Source organism: Corvus cornix, chromosome 1 (genome assembly GCF_000738735.6).
Source record: "Corvus cornix cornix isolate S_Up_H32 chromosome 1, ASM73873v5, whole genome shotgun sequence".
NCBI classification, from domain to species: Eukaryota; Metazoa; Chordata; class Aves; order Passeriformes; family Corvidae; genus Corvus; species Corvus cornix.
The window spans coordinates 22,124,879-22,143,836 of NC_046332.1; the positions used below are offsets into that span (position 1 = coordinate 22,124,879).

Genomic DNA, 18,958 nt, shown 5'->3' on the forward strand with positions numbered 1-18,958 from the left:
TTCTCTTTGAGAGACAGAGACAGAACTTTACTGGCCTAGCATTGTGTGATTGATGCCAACTTGGAAGAATGATGGAGCATGGTGGGAAAGGGAAGATGATCACAGAGGTAAAAAAAAAGGGCTTATTTGAAATAGAGGAAGTAGACAAAGCACAGACGGCAGCATTTTTTCTAGGCGAGGGGTCTTCTAGTTTAGAGTTGACAGCAGGAAAAGAAAAAAATCCACTGGGTGCCTGAGAAAGATAAAAAGAAATCTGAAAATTGGCAGCAAGGTCTTTTTAATAAAGAACCTGTGAGGTCTGCACTGACATGTGGTATTTAAGAAGTGCTGGAAAAACAGGGAAGAGCGTGGGATGAGAGAAGGTGTGTGGGCTTGAATCTTAGTTATCTGTTTTTTCTTAGGTGTTGAAGATTGAGTTTTCCAAATGCAAAAGGAAGCATTCCTGCCTTTCCAAACCAGCACTCAGAGGCAGCAAAGCAGAACTAGCGAGAGGACTTGTGATTTGGTATGTTCTTCTTCTCTGGAAAGAAGGGATGAATTTCCAGTCCTACAGAGCTAAACTCTACCACATGACCTGGCTACATTGTGAAATCCCTTCAGGACAGTTTTGGAAATGGTGATGGCACAGATACTGGTAAGCCAAAATGCTTGGTGTGATATTAACTAAGATTAGGTTTGAATTTTTATGAGAAGCATTTTTCTGTACTTCTGTTTTTGAATGCTGCAAATGATGCCTTAGCAAGTGTAATCATCAGCTTGTCCATCTGCCTGCTGCAGACCAGCAGGAAAGACTGAGGGGAGATGAAAAGCCCATCATGCCCTGCAGAAAAAAAGAAAAATTAAGGATATAGAAGAATCTAGGAGATGGCTGCAAACTAGAGGAGGCTGGAAGAAAGTCATAAACTAATGAAGGAATTCAGAGGTGCTCTGTGAACTTGTTGTGGCTATTAAGTCCATTAGAAATGACTGGGGGAGAGAAGCTGAGGTTACTTGCAGTAGTGCCTCCATTCTCTCCACTTTCTTCCGGCATAGTTTCTTTTTGAGATCCTCAGCTCCGGTGGGAAGCACTTAGCAGTTGGTACTCGTATGGGTGTATGGCAGGAAGAGAAGCATTAATAACAGAGAAGAGCCTTGTTTTCACTGCTCCTCACAGACACCTGGTAGGAGAAACCTTACTTGGATTTGACAAGGCAGGAGATGTTAGTGCTGCTCTTCAGTGGCTCAAGTGGCCTGATTTCACAGACGGAGCTTCACTGGAGAGCTCCATTTTTTATGTGTTCACATGTAAAGATTCTTGAAAATAAACCAAATGTTGACAGAATTCATGAAGGTGGAATTCTATTGTACTTGAATTCTTAAAAAAACCCCAACTATAATCTGTAAACACACTCAAGAATGACTACAAGTGGTAGAAAAATTTTTCTGATTTCTTTACATGTTATCTCAAAGAACTTAAAAATCTGTCAAACTGGTAAACCTAAGCAGTGTAAATCTACCACTGCAATACAGTATCTAATGCTCAGAAGTTGGTAAAGCTGTGGAAAGCCCTCCCCAAGGAGATAAGAAATTCTTGTTCCAGTCATCTTAAAATAGACTGTATAAAACATAGAATATCATACTGCACAAAGGAACACAGCAGTATGGATGATTTAATAAGACTTTCTCTCTTCCCTTTCATGGTTGTGTGCCTCTTAAATTCACAAGTTAAAATAGTAATTCTGTCTGTACATCATGAAAATGGTGTTAATAAGAAGACAAAACAGTCCACTGGGGCAATCAGCTCTTAAGTATGTTACTTTAAGAAAGGAAAGGAAGTTGCAGCTCCCCTAAAAAGTAATTTTTTCCTACAACATATCACATCCCCCATGACACATCATTACTGCTATTTCAATCTCTGCAGGAGAATCATTATCTGTGAACTGGTGCATGCTTATCAAACACTGCATCCTGCATGATGACAAGAGCTTCACTCCAGAAAATTAATGAAGTGCATGCTCAGTGCTGAGCAGCCAAGGTCTCTCTGACTTGAGTAAGTCTAAACTTAATTGCCTCACTGGATTATGATAGTGTTGTCAGATCAGAACGTTGGAAGCTACTGAATAATAATGACAATAATAATGATGATGATGATGATGTCTTTTTGTTCCCCAAGAACAAGGGAATAACGTCTACTAATTTATGTCTTTATAAAACAAAGTTTACTAAAGAATTTGGCCAACAGATACTGTAAATTATTTTCAAATCTTTGGCTGCTAGCACTCCTTATAGAATAAAGAGAGACTAAGAGAGTCTTAAGAAATAATATGGCTATTTTTAACATGGATGCACACAAAAAAGATAAAAGCTCTCTTCTTTCATTCTCTGGGCATTCCTTTAACAGCTGTGTAGGAAACAATCAGAGATCAACAGGGAAAAAAGTGCTAAAACCAGCTCACTTACAGTTGATGGTTTTTCCAGGATTAGAGTGGGTGGCTTAGGAACAGGGGTTTCTACTTTTTCGAAGACAGGGGGAGGCTTCTTTGGCTCCTTGGCTTTATTCTTCTTCTCCTCCAGTAGTGCCTGCAAAAGACATCCAATTTAATAAGAACATGGGTAGACAGAACAACGCAATAAAGCCAGTCCTTTAGATGCTGACTGTTGCTGACCACACTGCCCACAGGGAGCTGAAAGCTTTGCAGGCTTGTGGCTTCTATTTCTTACAGCACATCAACTGAAAAACTGAGTATGGTCAGTAGATGAGGCTATTGGTTGGTCAGAATATATTGGTGGGAATGTCAAAATCATATGTAAGGAGGAAGCAGGAGTTATTTTACTGTATTTACTAACAAGTCATCAGCACTTTTGAGTCACCTAAACTTAATCTAAAATCGGTATGAACTTCATCTTTAATTCTCAAATAATTAATTTTCTAGGAATGCTGTAACTCTTTGTCTTTAACTATAGGTAATGCTTGTTACTGCGGGTTAGAAATGTTATGCAGTCAGGAGATTTTCTGAAGGGGTCGCTTGAAGAGTGTATTGTCACTGTTCTGTGGCCCTTCCTCAGTGAAATGTCTTTGTGTGATAGGCTATTACTGCACAGGATTGAACCGCAGCAAAATATGTTTTGGAACTCTGCTATGCTCACATACAACTGCCCAGCAGCACCCACAGCAACTGTACAAGTGGACTGGGGGCAAAAGAGAAACTGTCTTGTACAAAAACTTCCTTCTACCAAGAAAATCCAAAAGTCCAATAAGTACGCGGTTTACCTTGCTCGCAGCTGTTTGGTGGCAGATGCCAGACCTTGTCAGCAGCCTAGAGTGGAAGTGCCACCACAGCCTCAGCTCTTTCAAGACATTTTCAAACTGTTTAAAAAGCCCAAGACCTGCCAATTTCCCACCACCAGGCCCTCAGAAGTAGATATTCAGATAAGCATTTCCAACTGCATGGCAAAGCTTGCCTGCTGTAGGCCATCACACTTTGGCTCACAAAGAGAGGGAAAGGAGTACATACATTTAAAGCTCCTTCAAAACTATAATCCTACTACTGTATGGGTAGGATCTTTAGTCTTTATTATCGAAAGATCATATTCCAGCAAGGGAAAGTGTGCCTTTTCCTTTTTTCACGCTCTCTCTTTCAAATGTTCAAATACAGTATTTCACCAAGGAGCGAAATCAAAAGAAAAACTTCAGAAAAAAGCTCAAGGCTGAATGTATCTCTCCAGTAACAGGAAACTGATGGCATTTGCACAGAATTTAATTTTGACATTAATGAAGTTTTGAAACTCCAGTAGTCACTGTATAAAAACCCTTCTTGCATGTAGGATCTGATCTTTCAGGACAGGATAATGAATTGCTCCAGAAAAGGAGAGAGGTTTCTAGGTGGAGGGGATAAAATACTTTATTACTGAAAGCTTCTTAAATGGTCCACGTTAATGATGCAAGAATCAGAGCCTATAAACTGCTTTTAAGCCATGTGAAATGGTTATAGCTCAAAAATGTTGAGAGATTTTCTGAACTGTGTTTTGTATGTGAAGACCTTAGAGCTCTCTAGCATGAAGATTATAACAGTGCTGGCTATGATTTATAAGGAGATTTGCATGGCAGGGCAAGGGAAGCAGAAAGAAAAAGCTGCTGTAGCTGTGACCCTTTTGAAAACAATGGCTACTGTGTTTATTAGTACAATCTCACATTCATAAGAATTTTTCTAATAAAACTGTGGCCTCCAAAAATGTTTCCTGCTAACCAGAGTAACAAAATATAACCAGAATAACAACTTCTAAAAACAGAAAACTCTACGAGCAATTTGGACAAGAGGGAATCATTATTAACGTAGATTTGTTGCAGTTCCTGGAAGTGGTTTTATGTTTTCATGTCAGAACTATCTAGTGCCTGCTTGGCTACCTTTACTAAGCAAAAAAAATGCTTACCATTTGCTTTCTCTAATCTGATGCTTTAAATTATTTTAAGAGTTTAACATGAGACAAGAAAAAGAAAATATAGGGGTTTTGCCTTAACTGGTTCTGCCTAACTTAACAAGTTCTGATTTTTGGAAACAGGGAAACCAGGGCTCAAGAATCACTACAAAAATACTTTATTTAAAAAGATAAAAGTGCTAAATTTCTGAGCAACATACACCAAATGTTACTACCTACATACCACACTTCAATTTTCCTGATACAGACTACATTCCTTTATTCAGGTAGGAAGTTCAGAGTCAAGGTAGGATCTGGCTGGACTGGACAGTGAAAGAACACAATTCATCTCCTTTCCATTCTCCTGGCAAATGCAGTGAACAGCAAACGGCACTCATGCTTTTCACCATACACCTTAGCTTCTTAGCCAGCTTCTGAGAGAAGCAGAACTCTTGACAGGATGGGGGCTTAAGAAGCAACTCTCCATTCAAAGAAATCAATCCATTCTTTAGACTCCTCCCCTATCTTCTCTGTGATCCTCTCCTTTCCACAAGACCCTAGGTATATTTGATTTTCAGCACAAAGTGTACAGTCATGGTTCTCTTTCTTCCTTTTTGCTCGTAGATGACAAAGGTGTGATTACAGAATTGCAGAATCAATGAGGTCGGAAAAGACCTCTAAGATCGAGTCCAACCTATGACCAAACACCACAATGGCAACTAGACCATGGCACTGAGTTCCATGTCCAGTCTTTCCTTACACACCTCCAGGGACAGAGACTCCGCCACCTTCCTGAGCAGCTCATTCCAACATCTAATCACCTTTTCTGTGAAGTAATTCCCCCTAATTCCAATCTAAACCTCTCCTCGTGCAGTTTAAGACTATATCATCTTGTTCTGTCACTGGTTGCCTGGGAGAAGAGGCCAACCTCCACCTGGCTACAGCCTCCTTTCAGGTAGGATCATTGAGGTGCTTGACAGTGCAGCATGGCTGCTGCATCTTGGCTGATCAAGACTGACATAAAAGCTCTCAGAGCTTGTCTGAGCGTGAGCCAACTAACACGGTGTGGAGATCTGTTCTTGAAGAAATAACTGCTTAAACAGGCTTTCCTATGCTTTGAAGTTGGCAGAGATGTTCTCCAGGGACATTCTTGGCCCCTCTACTTCTCTACCTCCTTCCAGCAACCAGATAAAGGAAAACAGATGTGGAGAGACTTGCGCTTAATGCTGAGGTGAGAAGTTTTTGTTTCTGACCTCATCTTGATCCAACACTTTGAAACTACCTGACACTTCACCCCACTTGAGTCACCAGAGCATAGAGGGTCTGCCTAAAGTCATGTATTGTTCTGCACTGGGATGTCTTCTACCACCTCCTCCACTCCTTGGTGTATTCACTTACCTAGTTGCATTTACTCCCTGCACTAGTTATCTGTATTGGTATGTTATGTCCTTAATGCCTTGGATTTTCATACAAGACTGTCTATATAATGGATCACTTATATTCCTTAAAGCACTGTTACCTGTGCTGGCGAGGAACTATCTTTCTTTGTCCTTTTACTGATCTGGCTTAAGATAAAGATTGCTGTTTTTACTGTAAATTTTAGGTGACTCCTGTTTCTGCCATGTTCTGTTATTTTAGAGAATTATTCAAAGACTACTGAGTGTACATGATATTTCTGCAAAAGGTTTCAGGATGGTCCTCAAAAAGTCTGCTGCTAAAATCACTTCTTTTTGGCTTAGTTTCATGTCTGAAAAAAGCAGCTCTCATTCTTAAGAAGACACAGATCCTTTTTGTAGTTACTTGGATTATTGCTTATCCCGTCTAACAAGCTTTAAGTTTAGGAATACTGTCAATCTGGCAAACAAATAAGGAACATAATGAGAACTCATCCATTCTTCCTCATGTTTGGCCAGAGAAGCAAGCCTTGGAAACTTCCTCTATTAAAACTAATTACTTGTGAGGCCAAAATCTAGCATTCCTCCTATATTTATCACATGCTTCCAGATAATCCAGGGAAAAGAAAAGAAACTCATTCTAGAGCGAGATCACTGTGTACTCTGTTGAATTTTCTAGAATTCCACTTTACTTCTACGATTATGGGAGAGAATTTATAGATGAAGTAGGAGAGCACTAAAATAGAGCTTTTGAATAGAAAACTGGTCTGGCTATTCAGCAATAGAAATAAGGCAAAGCAACACAGTGCCCTTCTAAAATGCTCCCTAATTACCTGCTTTAAACTTCTTTTCTGCTGTGTGTGATGGGAGGTTTGTTGGCACAACTGGGACTGCTTACTCTAAGTGCCAGAGAGTTGTCCTCTCAGGGAGGATTCTCATAAACTCTGTTAATGCAAGTGCTCTGCACGCTTTACTGCTCTGGTTTTGACAGCTCCAGTAGTGTATGAGGTGGACCTGTCAGCAAGGGGCTCTGCTAAGCCAGAACATGCTATAGCCACCAAACTTCAGAAGCAAAAGCCTCTGATGGGAGAAGTGACTGGGAACAGCATCACTGAGCTCAAGAGCTAAGTAGGGCAGTCATTTCTTGATTCTTTGAACAGAGTTTGTTTAAATCTAGTGGCTGAGGCAGTCTGGGTGTTTCACAGTGTCAGTACTTTCTGCTTGTCTGGACCAACCAGTCTGGTGTCTATTTCTGTATATCTAAAAGCAGCAGTTAAATTTTGCATAATGATTTATTTCATCATTTTTGCCTGCAAAGGAAATGGTTTTTGATTTTAAAAGAATATACATTTTGGCTTTTTGTGGTGGAGAAATGAGTATTACTTATGTTAGCCTCTCAGTTGCTATAAATCTATGCAGACCAAGTGATCTACACTGATTTAAGAAAGAAAATATGCAGAATTGTCTGCATTTGTTCTGCATTCCATCCTCCTTTGTCCACCAGTTTTTCTTTGAAGAGACATTATTGTGTGAGCAGCCAGCATTCGCCTGCTCACACTTCTCTTTCATACCATGAGAAGTATTTTCACCACAGTCTTTCATACCATGAGAAGTATTTTAAACAAACAGAATACAATTGCTGTAATTGGAATTCAGCTCCAAAAGCTTGGACTAACATTCTGCTGACAATGAGAACCATGCTATGATGCACATTAGACAATCACTCCTTGAATTTTATGCAAACCCACCCAAACTCAAACCCCTTCACTACTTCTGTGTCTTTAAAACTAGGAGTTTTGTCCTTACTCTTGAACAATTCCTGTAGCACTCAAGATTTTCTTTGAAAATTTTCTTTCTGGAGAATAATGAGATGCAATATTTCATCTTTTACAAGATCCGGCAGCATTTAAATTTGAGATAATATGATTGATTTTTCAGAGCAAGATTTCAATTTAAAATTCAGCAGGTTAATGTCTGCTTTCAAATTATTATTAAATTACACCAAATCAAAAGAGCTATACATACATACATACATATGCATATATATAATATATATAAATATAAGTGAAACTTGCCAAGCTTTACAAATGAGAGTCACTATTTTCCAAGGATACAGCAGCCAGCCAAGAATACTCCTGATTTTACATGAAGGTAACCCTCAACAGCATCACAAGAAGTGTACTTAAAAGTAAATGTAATTTACAAATATTGTGATTGCAGATGCAAATGAGGCACTTCTTTCCTTGGTGGTTAACTGCATCTATGGACACCTCATCTGCATGAACAGTTGTGACAAATTAAGATATGCAAAATGCTATTAGCATGTTTGCAAATCAGATGCTGCTCTTAGGGAACAACAGTGATATACATCCATCATCGTGACCTGATTTTATGAGTGGGGTCATTTTAATCATGCTTTGCTGCAGATGTTTTTACAGTATGTACTTAAAATGTACTTTTTAAAAAATGTACAAAATATTTAGAATATGAATCCAAATTTGCTTTCTTTTATTACTGGAAGCTTGACAGGGTATCCAGTAGTGCATTATAAAATGGAGAAATGAGAAGGAGAAAAGGGTGAGAATTTCAAATTAACATTATATGTTCCAATACAAATACCTGATCTATAGGAAGACAGAAGCAGCTGTGCTTGTTTTCTATAGGATTGGAGCAGAACCAGGAGTGAAAGTACTGATGGGCTGAATATCAAAGCAGTACTGGTCCAGCCTACAACAGTCTGCATGTTTTTTTCTTCAAGTTGTTTTACACAGTAAGAATTTATCACAAGGAATTGGGAAGAAGCTTGCGCTTCTTCCCAACTGCAGTTGTGAGCAGTTCAAATCTAAGAAGAACTGACATGCTGCTGGATGCAGCTTCATACCTGGTGAACTTGTGCCAGGACTGCATCTAGCCTTCCTGACTTCTTAATATAGCCAGTCTTAGTGATAGTGCATTTAGGTTTTGGAGCTTTAATCTTGAGCTGGGAGACAGAATCCGGTACAGATTTGTCCAGTTCACACAATCCTAAGATTATAATACAAAGAAAGATTATAATGCACACAAGGATTACAATACATACACGGATTTTAATACAAACAGTGATTAAGTAGTGGAGGGATGGGAAGAGAAACTTGAATTTTGGCAATATCTCAAGTAACTATCTCCCACAACTAAGTCTTCCAAAATGCCTTACCTGCAAAGGTGTTAAGATAGAAGTTTTTTACCGCACAGTAGTCAGAATTGTTGTCTGGAAAAAAACCAATTCGAGACAAAGGAGCATATGTTTGTGATGAAAAGTCATTATACTCTTTGATGATATCTCGTCTCTCCAGCTTTCCCATCAAATTCTTGCTCTTAGCTATCAGTTTCCTGAGCACTGAAAAGGAAACACAAATGTGAGAAGGTTCATACAAATAGTTCTATAAAAGCCGTACCTTTGGTAAATTTACAAGAGCTTTTGCTAGATAAAATAAAAACATGACAGACCAAATGCTGGCCATGCATATCAATACTGTGGATGCAACCTATTTCATTTTGAACAGACTGTAACCTTGTGACAACAGAAATGGTTTGTCTGGAAACCATCTCATATCCCTGTCTTCCTGTCTTTCAGACCTACTCAATGCACAGTCACGCTGAATCTTTCTTATTTTCTCCTCTTTAGCCTTCTGATGATTTTGCCACTGGTTGTGCAAGCGCATGGCATCCACCTCATTTTGATTCTCCTCTCGCCTCTGCAGCAGCTTCTTAAAGACTTCCAGTTGGACCTTCTGCAACCTGCAGGGCAAGAAAAGGTCAGATAGTATTGAGTGTACTCTGCAGCGTTCTGTGCAATGCTGTCACCATCAAATCCTACATACCAATGGACTACTTTACAGATAGTTCATATTGCATATCTCTTATTCAATCTTTCATTTTAAAAAGGGAGTTAAGCACTGGTTAAAAGTATTGTGGTAGCAGACCCGCAGATTACATTTAAGAAAAACACTCCTTCCCAAAACCAGGATATTTCCACAGAAATAGAAGGCTTGTTGTGCCCTTCAGCCAATCCCTTAAACCTTCTTGCTCCTCCTCTATTCAGCCAATAATTAGAAGAAATAAAAGAGTAACTGGACTCCTACTTATCTATTTCCTCTTCTCTATAAGCCCACTCCTTCCTTTCCATAGCCTCCATCATCTTCAACCTCTTTGCGATGTTTGAGGGACTGTCCATGGGTGGAAGAGCTGCTTCCCAAGCACGTTTTTCCCGGATGCGGTCAATAATCTCTATCTCGGCTTGTCCTGCTGGCAGCCCCCGACCTTACAGGGACAAGAAGCATTAGCTCTTTAGGAGATTGGTAAATCCCACAAACAGCCACCAGCAAAATGTATGAGAGGGCTGGATGGGCACAGGCCCATGTGTTAAACACAAGCAGAACTGTCAAAAGTCAGAAGAAAATACTTCTAAGGCCAGTGAAATTCTGCAGTATGAGACATGGTTGGACCTGCAGTTGCTATAGTTCAGTGGACATCAACACTGGCACTTCATTCTTCTACTGCAGGCTGCAAAGGAAGAAAAGCTTTTCTAAGAAGATAGTTTCTGCTAATGAGCGCTTTCTTTGGCATGCTCAGTGTCTATCACCATTGCAGGTGAGACACTGGGAGATGAGGACCACAGGTATATTCTGGGACAGCAGTCTTCATACTGGCTTTTTTTTTTAAACAATGTTCAGCTCAGAGCAGCTGAAGAACATTGGGTAAATGGAGAAACTGCTCCTAGTTCATATTTGTAAAACATGAGCTTTTTATATTGAATGATCTTCAAAACTCTTCATTAAATGCCCCAGAACAGCACCATTAAGTAGGCAAATATCATACTTATTTTAGAAACAGATGAAATAATTGCGCCAAATGCACACAACAAAGGACTGCCAAAACTGGCAACAAACTTGAAACCTGACATTGAAAAGCAAAGAACCTCCTGCTAAAGTCGTGACATGATTATTATAATTTATCTTAATTTCACAACTCACCCCAAGTGAGTGTAGCAAGTGTCAGAATTTCAGGGACTGAGCCACTGTGAACTATATATTCAGGGGAATAGGGATCTGTCTGTGCTTCACCATCCCTGTAATCTGTCTGTGTCCCCAGAGTTCGGAACATGAGGCCAAAGATCTGGCTATCTTCTGCAGCTGGCTGGACATCCAGCTCTGTCCTAAAAAGAGGTGCAAGATGGAGGAACATTGGTCACATTCATTAAAAAAAACCCCAAGCAAACAAACCAGAAACACATCAGTCAAAGGTGGGAGACTTAAATGTGTTTTGGTTTATCTTAACAATACTCCCATTGATGTTAATTCCATTATCTTTAGTAAAAGCAGACTGAGGCTACACTGAGTCTGAAACACCCTCCTTAGGTAAATAATCCAGATATCTTCTATTTTCAGCTCTCATGATTATTACATACAAATCTTTCCTACATATCCATTCTAAAGCATTGCCTTTAACGGACACAGAATGGTTGAAGTAACATGAAGTAGGACTGCTTCAATTTAGTTTACATGTTTCTCTTTTCAACAAGTCCAGAATAAAAATTTAATTCTTATATAAGCACATGCAACTTCCACTGACTCTACTAGGAACTGAATTTTATTATGTGACCTCAAAATCTGATACTCTCTGAAAACCACATTAGACTACATCATGGATGCTCCAAATCTCTGGGCAGTATTGCATCTATCACAGAGATTGTAATTAAACATCAGAAGACGTTCCAACAATATTGCTCTACTAGAGAAGCTTCTTTGCTATGGTATCTCTTCTGGAATTCAGAGACACCTAGCTTTCTGCTTCAAGCCTCACAATCCTAAAACAGTAGAAGCATGTCCTTTATTCACAAAGCACTACGTATATACCGCAAGCAAATTCTGAAACAGCCAATCACGTGTTTCCTCTAGAATTCCCAATGATGAGAACAGCATCTTACCTCTTAACAAGCTTTTCCTGTTGGTTAATTATGAAAAATACTGGTCACCAGCTAAATAGTCTCCTGATCTTCTTCTGGTGAGAAATTTAAATTTAAATTTAAATTTAACTACAACAGTAATTTTCCACAAGTCACTACTTACTCTGTATAAGCAACATCTTCTAGAACAGCTCCCGGAGGCAGCTTATTAGAAGAGCTGAGAGGTCTGAAAAGAGAGAATGAAAGTAAGACAACAAGGATGAGCCTAAAAGATCATTATGGTTTAGAAAAGCTGCAGTTCATTAACTTCAGTGGCATTACACTGATTTTCCACAACTCAGGTTCTGTAGTTTCATGTTTAAGAATTGTGCCTGAATATTAAAAAACTCTTTCATAGCTAAATAGTAACAGAGAAAGTTTCACCAGTAGAACTGTTATTCTTAAGTCAAGGCAGAAAGTGGAATTGCAAAACAAGACAATTATTAAAGTTAGTTTTGAGTGTGCTCCCAACATTTTGTGTATATTTCACTAACTAGTTTAATTTTTCTCTTCAAGTCTTTGAAAGAGTTGTGGGTTTTAATAACTGCTTGAAATCTGAAACTCATTCCTACAATCAGCTGATAATTTGGTTTGGACTCATCTAATTCTATTGTTCCTTTTTTTCAGTATTTTATGAGGTATCTGGAAAGTGATATGGGCTCAACTACATACTAATAATTCCTTCCTAGGCATTCTTATAGTTTGCATATTGCAGTTCTCTATCGATTTCCCTCAGCCTTTGGGAGACTTTGAAGCTTAATTTCATATTGCAGAAGATAACATTGTCTTTGTTCTTTTAAAATTGCTGATAAAAGAGCCACAATAGACTTCAATTTATTAAACTTGGCAATTTTATTGTATTTAAAGTGGACATAGTGGCCAATAGCTGCTGAGTAAAATAGTGAATGCAATTCAAAGTGTATGTGACTAAGTCAAGAATGTTTATATGGTAGCTGTTGGTTCAGATCTTGAGTCCATTGCTGACCTGCAATGTCATTCTGGAAGGAGCAGAGCAGTCCTGAAGTAGAGGACATTGATGAAAAGTTAATCAAAGCTTGCCTTTGCTCCCTTTCTGCTCCTGGCAGAAACTGGGAGTTAAAAGGCTCCTTCTTAAGAAAACACCTTTCTAGGGGTCTGGAGAACCACAACGGCTTTGTAAATATCTTCTTCCTTTGCACAGGGTGCTCTACAGCCCAAGGCTTTCTTATTAAGTACACAATGTCTGGTATATTTGCTTATATGGTAGCTCATAACTGAAAATTCTGTCATAGTGTGAATTTAAAAAGACCTTGTGTTTTAACATTTGGTTACTCTTAGAAATTTCCATATCAGTGATCAAAGAATTGACAGAAAATACAGAAAAAATAATGTTCTGGCCTTTACTTAGGTGCTCTTTAAACTGCACAGAAGCAAGCTTCTGAACCCTATTTCAAATCAGTTCATTCCTTACTGTGCAAAATATTTGTAGCGATTCCTTCCACCAACTTCAGGATCTTCATACACAATCTGAGGTATCTGAAGAGAAGACTGACCTCTGAAAGTCAAAATACATGACATTGTTTAAGAAGTACATTCAGAGCAGTTCTGACCTTTTCTCCTTATGCTCTTTTTTTTCCTCTCTCTTCCCTCTGGTTGCACTATCCAACATGCACACTGTAAATTCCCCCCAGTCCTCACACTTACATAAGCAATTATAGTTTGTTTTTTTCATATTTACCTATGTAGCAAAATAGTTTGACACTTTATGTATATTTCCCACTATGTCTGGTCAAGAAATGGTCTTTGCTGCCTTTATTAAAACTTTCTTATGAGCTTGTTATGAAAAGGATTGACCACTTGTACATGCTTGACTTTGTAAAGGAAACTACTTTTCTTGGAATTGGGAGTAACATGCTTATATCCTTAAGAGTGAAATACTTTCCATTACAGAAAATACGTGTAAAGGAGCAGAATGAGCAAAGGAGAAGACTTACACTTTCTACCTTTGAAAAGCAGGTAAAGAGATTTTGAGCAAATGTTTAAAAATTTAGAATCAGCAATTTCAGTTGAATTCCACAGCAAAGGAGAAAAATTAGGACAATTGTGGGAATGTTTCAAAATCTATCCTGGAACAACCATATCTTTTGCAAGAACACTCTTCATTTTTTTTCCCCTACTTTGAATTTAAAGTAGGCAGACTGTTTAAATTTTTCACTGTAACATCTTGAAGAGTTTTCTTTAAGGCTCTGGAAGATCATGTGGAAAACCTCATTAAGGCAGTTAGTGAGATAATGGGTAGAACTGAGTAATTTGAAAGTTATTCATCAGGACTGCTATTTGATTTCACAACTGCTTTATACTCCAGTCTTACTTTTCTCAACCTGCACGGCTATTAAAGACAAAAACAGAAGTTCTTCCCAGAGAAGTTATGGATGCCGTGTCCCTGGAAGTGTTTGAGACCAGGTTGGATGGAGCTCTGAGTGAAAGGTGTCCCTGCCCATGGCAAGGGGATTGGAACTACATGATCTTTAAGGCTCCTTCCACCCCAGGCCATTCTATGATGATTTTATTTCTTTGAGCTATATATGTGGCAAGTCCTGAAGGCCAGGTTTTCTGTAAGACCATTTTTGGCAATTTGTAAGAATTCTGACCTCAGACGTATGGACTTGTGGGTACTGGGGTTGGTTGCTGATACCTAATTTTAATTACAAAGGTATATTTACAGAAATACAATTGACAATACGTAACATTGCTCAACAGCTGGCATCAAAACAGAGGATTACACGCTGAGATCAGTTGTCTTCCAAGCCCTCATCTAATTCCTGCAAACTGTGGAATTTGGGGAGGCACAGTATGGCAACCTGCTACAGGAAAGCTTAGAGTGAGACACTTCATTAACCTCCCGTGACATACAATTTACTGCCAAGGTAAGTTTAAAGTCATCTCTTCCCAAGGCTTTCAGTCACATCACATAAGAAAAGAGAAGGGAATAATTTGAAATGGAATGTCATAACCTGATATACTTGCTCAGCACTAATCAACCCATTATTGTGAAGTTGTGCTTGTAATTCAAATGAGTTAATTGAGCTGAGGGCTAGTTCCACTAGCTGACTCTTTACATATCAGACCGTTGCTCCAGCCAGATGGATTTGTGTTTCATTCAGCACAGGTGGGCACTTATTCTTATAGTCTAACTTTATTAGCATAAACCGTTCATCCTATTATGGTATAGTTACAGGCACAATGGGAACACAGGGAAATAGCCCTTTTTATTCCATAGATCCTTCCTCTGGCATGTCCTTGACTTATATTTGCTGACTTTGCTGAAATAAATGAGCATTTATTCCCAGTAACCTTGCAGAGGCAATGCAACTACTGAGAAGACAGCTGGGAAATATTCTGTCTTCCGTATCAGCAGCACTGTCAATCAGTGCAGGTTGAAACAGAGGAGATGTATTTCTTGGTTTTTGTTAATTGCAAGACATTTTGCATATACATCTTGTTGAAATGTAAATCAATTTTAAAGCAGCACAGGTGTCACACAGGCAAAATATAAGAATCCACTGAGATTTTCATGTGCTGAGGACAGCTTGAAACACTGAAAATAGTATTAAGAAAAAAAATAATCCAAATTTCTTTTTTTTTTTTATTATGGAAATGAGAAGAATATGCCTTTGAAACTGAACAAAACCAGGTGTGAAATCCACTGTATCACTCTTGAGCATCTTTGATTATTGTCCGGCATGTGGTAGAACTCAGTCACCAGCAACCTCAAAGCAAGCACCATCTAAAAAGCCCATGGTCTAAAGTTAGTTTCTTAAAGCAGAAAGAACCTTTGAAAACAAAAACCTAGGCTGACGCCTGCAGTCTTGAATACAGCTACAAGAGGACTTAAAAAAACCTGTGGTATGGCAAAACACATGAACTTTTTTTTTAGTATTTGCTGAATCAAATATGTCACCAAATTGTGACGCCGGAAGAAAGCTCAACTAAGAAACCCGTGCACTAAAAATGTGGTGCCCTGGACTCAGGCTGCAAGGACCCTGGAAAGAGCAGCAAAAGCAACCTAACCAGCTGCAACTGCATGGGACTAAATTGAAAGAGCTCCCACTGAAGTAACACACATGAGTCACTGAAGTCTTCATAACTCATCTGATCTGTAAGAGATTGAAATAACTCTCTTCTTTTTCATGGCAACCGCTGCAAAGCAGATAGCACAGGGATGAAGGAATGTGCAACATCCACCCTGCAAGAAACAGATGGATAACCATACTCCACAACAGCTGCAATCTCTTAATTTCAAGGGAAATATAAGTAGGAGCAAATTGCAGTCATCTCCACTTCAGCGTGCATGGGTTTTTGTTGGTTTTCTTTGTATGTTCATTTTAAATTATCCAACCATAGAACACTTACACAGCAAGCTGCTGAAGAGCCTCCAGGCGCTGCTGAGCCCTCCATCTTCGACCAATAAATGCAGGCACTGGATCTTTGCCCTTGGAACACAAGCTGCAGGCTGGGAAGTGAATCAGTCCAGTAGCCATACTTCAGAATATCAGTGCCTTCACCTAGCATTTGTGTGGACACAAAGAAGAGAGGCTCTAATTTAGCCATTTCAAACAGCATGAGAGTTCAGAATTCCGGCCTGCTGTGATTTACAGGACTGCACATTTGGAATGGGGGAAGAAGGCGGCATACATATGTTAATGATGTCAGTTAGTTAGATGGTTCCTCTCAAGATGTGGAGCATACCAGACTAGCAGCAGATGCACAGATTTGTCTTCTGGCTGTTTTCCAGTGCTAAACTTATACTTAAAACCGAAAGGTCTAACAGTTTGTTACATAAAGAAGTTAGTGTGCAGTAACTGTGAATGTGCAGCAATGTGAACTTCTAGCACATTACCCCATGTAACTCCTTCCTATTTTAGTGCTCTAGAAATTAAGTAACATATTCCACTTACACGGTAAAGTTACATTATTTTATACTGGAACAATTTTAGCATTTGTTAAAAATAACTCAAAGGGAGCTAACATACAAAAATGATCACATTAAAAATCTACACCCTTCCTTTTAAGGACTAATTTCCCTGGGTAGATATGCCTTAAATTGCTAAATTTATGGCTGCCAATAAATCTTTGCAATCATGACTGAAGTATAAGTGATGTAGCTCTATTGGCTTGAGCTTCTGTAAAGACCGATATCAGAACTGAATTTTGAATTGCCCCTTTGATTTCAGCAGGTGCTAACTCAAATGCATACAGGTGACATTTCAAGTACTCACCAGTGTGTAAGACAGTGTCAGTTGATGAAGATCTAGGCACCCTACTATGAGTAGCTGCTTGCTGCGCATGAAATTGCATTTTTGTTCCATTTCTCTTCAAAAGGAGTTCAGCTTTTGAGAGTTTGGAATACCCTATGAACTAATAGTATCACAAGCTCTGTGCATCCCAATTTGTGAAGCTACAGATTAAGAATTCAGGGATGTAGGGTTTTGAGTTGCACATTATGCATTTGCTGATTGATTTTAAAACATGTTTTATGCAAGTCAGAGTCTGCACCATTACACCTGTGATGTGACAACTTTAGTGATAGGATGCCTGTTTACTTCATCCAGCCTGAACTGTTACCACAGCCATACTACAGAGACACAGACAAACACTTTTTTGTTTTCAAGTAGATACAAGAAATATTCTGAGATAATGGAGTAAGAGATATCCAGCAATAGTCTTCAAAAAAATGTTCCTTGACTCCATTGTTGGAAAGATGCTCAGGGCTTTTTCCCCTGCTGTACAGCAATGAAGTCTGAGTTCAGAATATCTGCCTTGCAGCCTCAGTCAAATGCATAGCTTCAGGAAGGCTCTGTTTAAAATCCAATTCATTGTGCAGTTGCATCAAGTCTGTTTTCCTCTGGCATTCTACCTGTATGCATCCTGTGCTGCTATCAATCATTGCTGTCTAAAGGTGTGACTGCAACCCCCACAGACATGCCTTACCTGGTTTTAAACTAGCCAAGGGGAATACTGACAGCAGGTGAGCAAATGCAGTAGGAAACTAAGCATGGGCTAACTAGCTAAGGGCTTAGCTAGGAAGTTAAACTCTACTAATTCTGTATGAAGAACCAGGACGGATTTGCAGTCTTTATTGGCTGCTTAGCTGTCGCTAAATATTTCATTTTAGTCTACGTATGCTACGTTGATCTGTAATCTAAGTATATCCCAAGGTAAGTAAGGAGGCATTGTGTGAAATGACAGCTCTGCTTGAACAACAGCCCAGCAGCTGACCAGTTACTTTATTAGATCTAAGTAACATATATAAGCTATAGTTAACAGCACTTGGAGATAGTCTATTAAAAATACTGACACACAAGTTAAGAAATTACTCAGAACATGAAGCTGGGTATTTCTAGGTTGCTGTTAGAGAGTCACCATAGGCTAGCAATCATGGCTACTCCGTGTTGTCTTGTTTTAGATGAAACTTCTTTCTCTGCTTTGTATTATGCTGTTTTAAGGGAGCAGCTTAGGACCATGACAGTTTCTAACCATGTGTATGCAGAAAAAGACAAGGTGAACATGTGAGCTGTCTTTGGCCAACACCTACCACTTTATCATCAACAAGCTGAGCATGGACATTTGACTTTGGAAGGTCCTTCTCACTTCACTGTGTGTACAGAGGGTCTGAAAGACAAGTGAACAAATGGAACTAGTTACATACTTGAGGAATCAGCACGAATCACCAGGCTCCACTTCCTTCTTTAAAAAAAGTCTGTACATAAGAGAATATAAAACAAACTAGGAAGAAAGAACTGAAATACATGTCTCTGTATCAAACAAATGTCACCATCACACAAATGAGCCTCAGAGATGAAATACTGCGGAAGATGCATGTGAAAAATCTAGTAGAAAAATCTGCTTTCTTTGGAAGCACCGTCAACTTAAACAGAAAACGAGAAGACATGAAACATTAAGAGAAAGGCATGGTGCAATGGTAATCAGTTGAAATACCATACTGTACATGATGCTTCCCTCTGGGACCCAGAGCTGGCTTTGCTCCAGCAAATGTTCCATGGTCCCAGTCTCGCAGGAGCCGCCAGCCCTATCGCTTGCCCGCTGCTGGGCAGTACCCACCTCTTGACGGGCTCGGCGACAGCCCCGGGGCCCTGGTGCAGGGGAGGCCCCGGCAGAGGCGGAGGCCTCACGCCCCGCGCCCCGC

At 39.3% G+C, this 18,958-nt stretch overlaps 1 protein-coding gene and 1 non-coding gene across 5 annotated transcripts in view; one reads left to right on the forward strand and one right to left on the reverse strand.

Annotated features, from left to right (window-relative positions):
* CFAP91 (cilia and flagella associated protein 91) overlaps positions 1-18,958 on the reverse strand; it is a 30,293-nt gene extending 11,335 nt beyond the window's left edge. For 2 of the 4 annotated variants that reach the window (XM_039558588.1, XM_039558583.1), the window contains exons 1-11: positions 18,874-18,958; positions 18,347-18,423; positions 16,165-16,316; positions 13,223-13,306; positions 11,897-11,959; positions 10,802-10,983; positions 9,911-10,088; positions 9,409-9,566; positions 8,983-9,165; positions 8,671-8,813; positions 2,440-2,559 (exon numbers count right to left, since the gene is read on the reverse strand). In XM_039558588.1, the coding sequence (XP_039414522.1) occupies positions 2,440-2,559; positions 8,671-8,813; positions 8,983-9,165; positions 9,409-9,566; positions 9,911-10,088; positions 10,802-10,983; positions 11,897-11,959; positions 13,223-13,306; positions 16,165-16,292 (1,239 nt within the window). In that variant the 5' untranslated portion in view covers positions 16,293-16,316; positions 18,347-18,423; positions 18,874-18,958. Of the gene's footprint in view, positions 1-2,439; positions 2,560-8,670; positions 8,814-8,982; positions 9,166-9,408; positions 9,567-9,910; positions 10,089-10,801; positions 10,984-11,896; positions 11,960-13,222; positions 13,307-16,164; positions 16,317-18,346; positions 18,424-18,755; positions 18,841-18,873 lie in introns of those variants that run through there. The other 2 variants (XM_039558569.1, XM_019283757.2) reach the window with 2 other exon arrangements.
* Positions 19-16,165, forward strand: LOC104687040. Its single transcript, XR_002044704.3, has 5 exons — positions 19-107; positions 402-634; positions 13,702-13,767; positions 14,512-14,678; positions 15,417-16,165. It is a non-coding gene; the product is annotated as an uncharacterized LOC104687040 (transcript).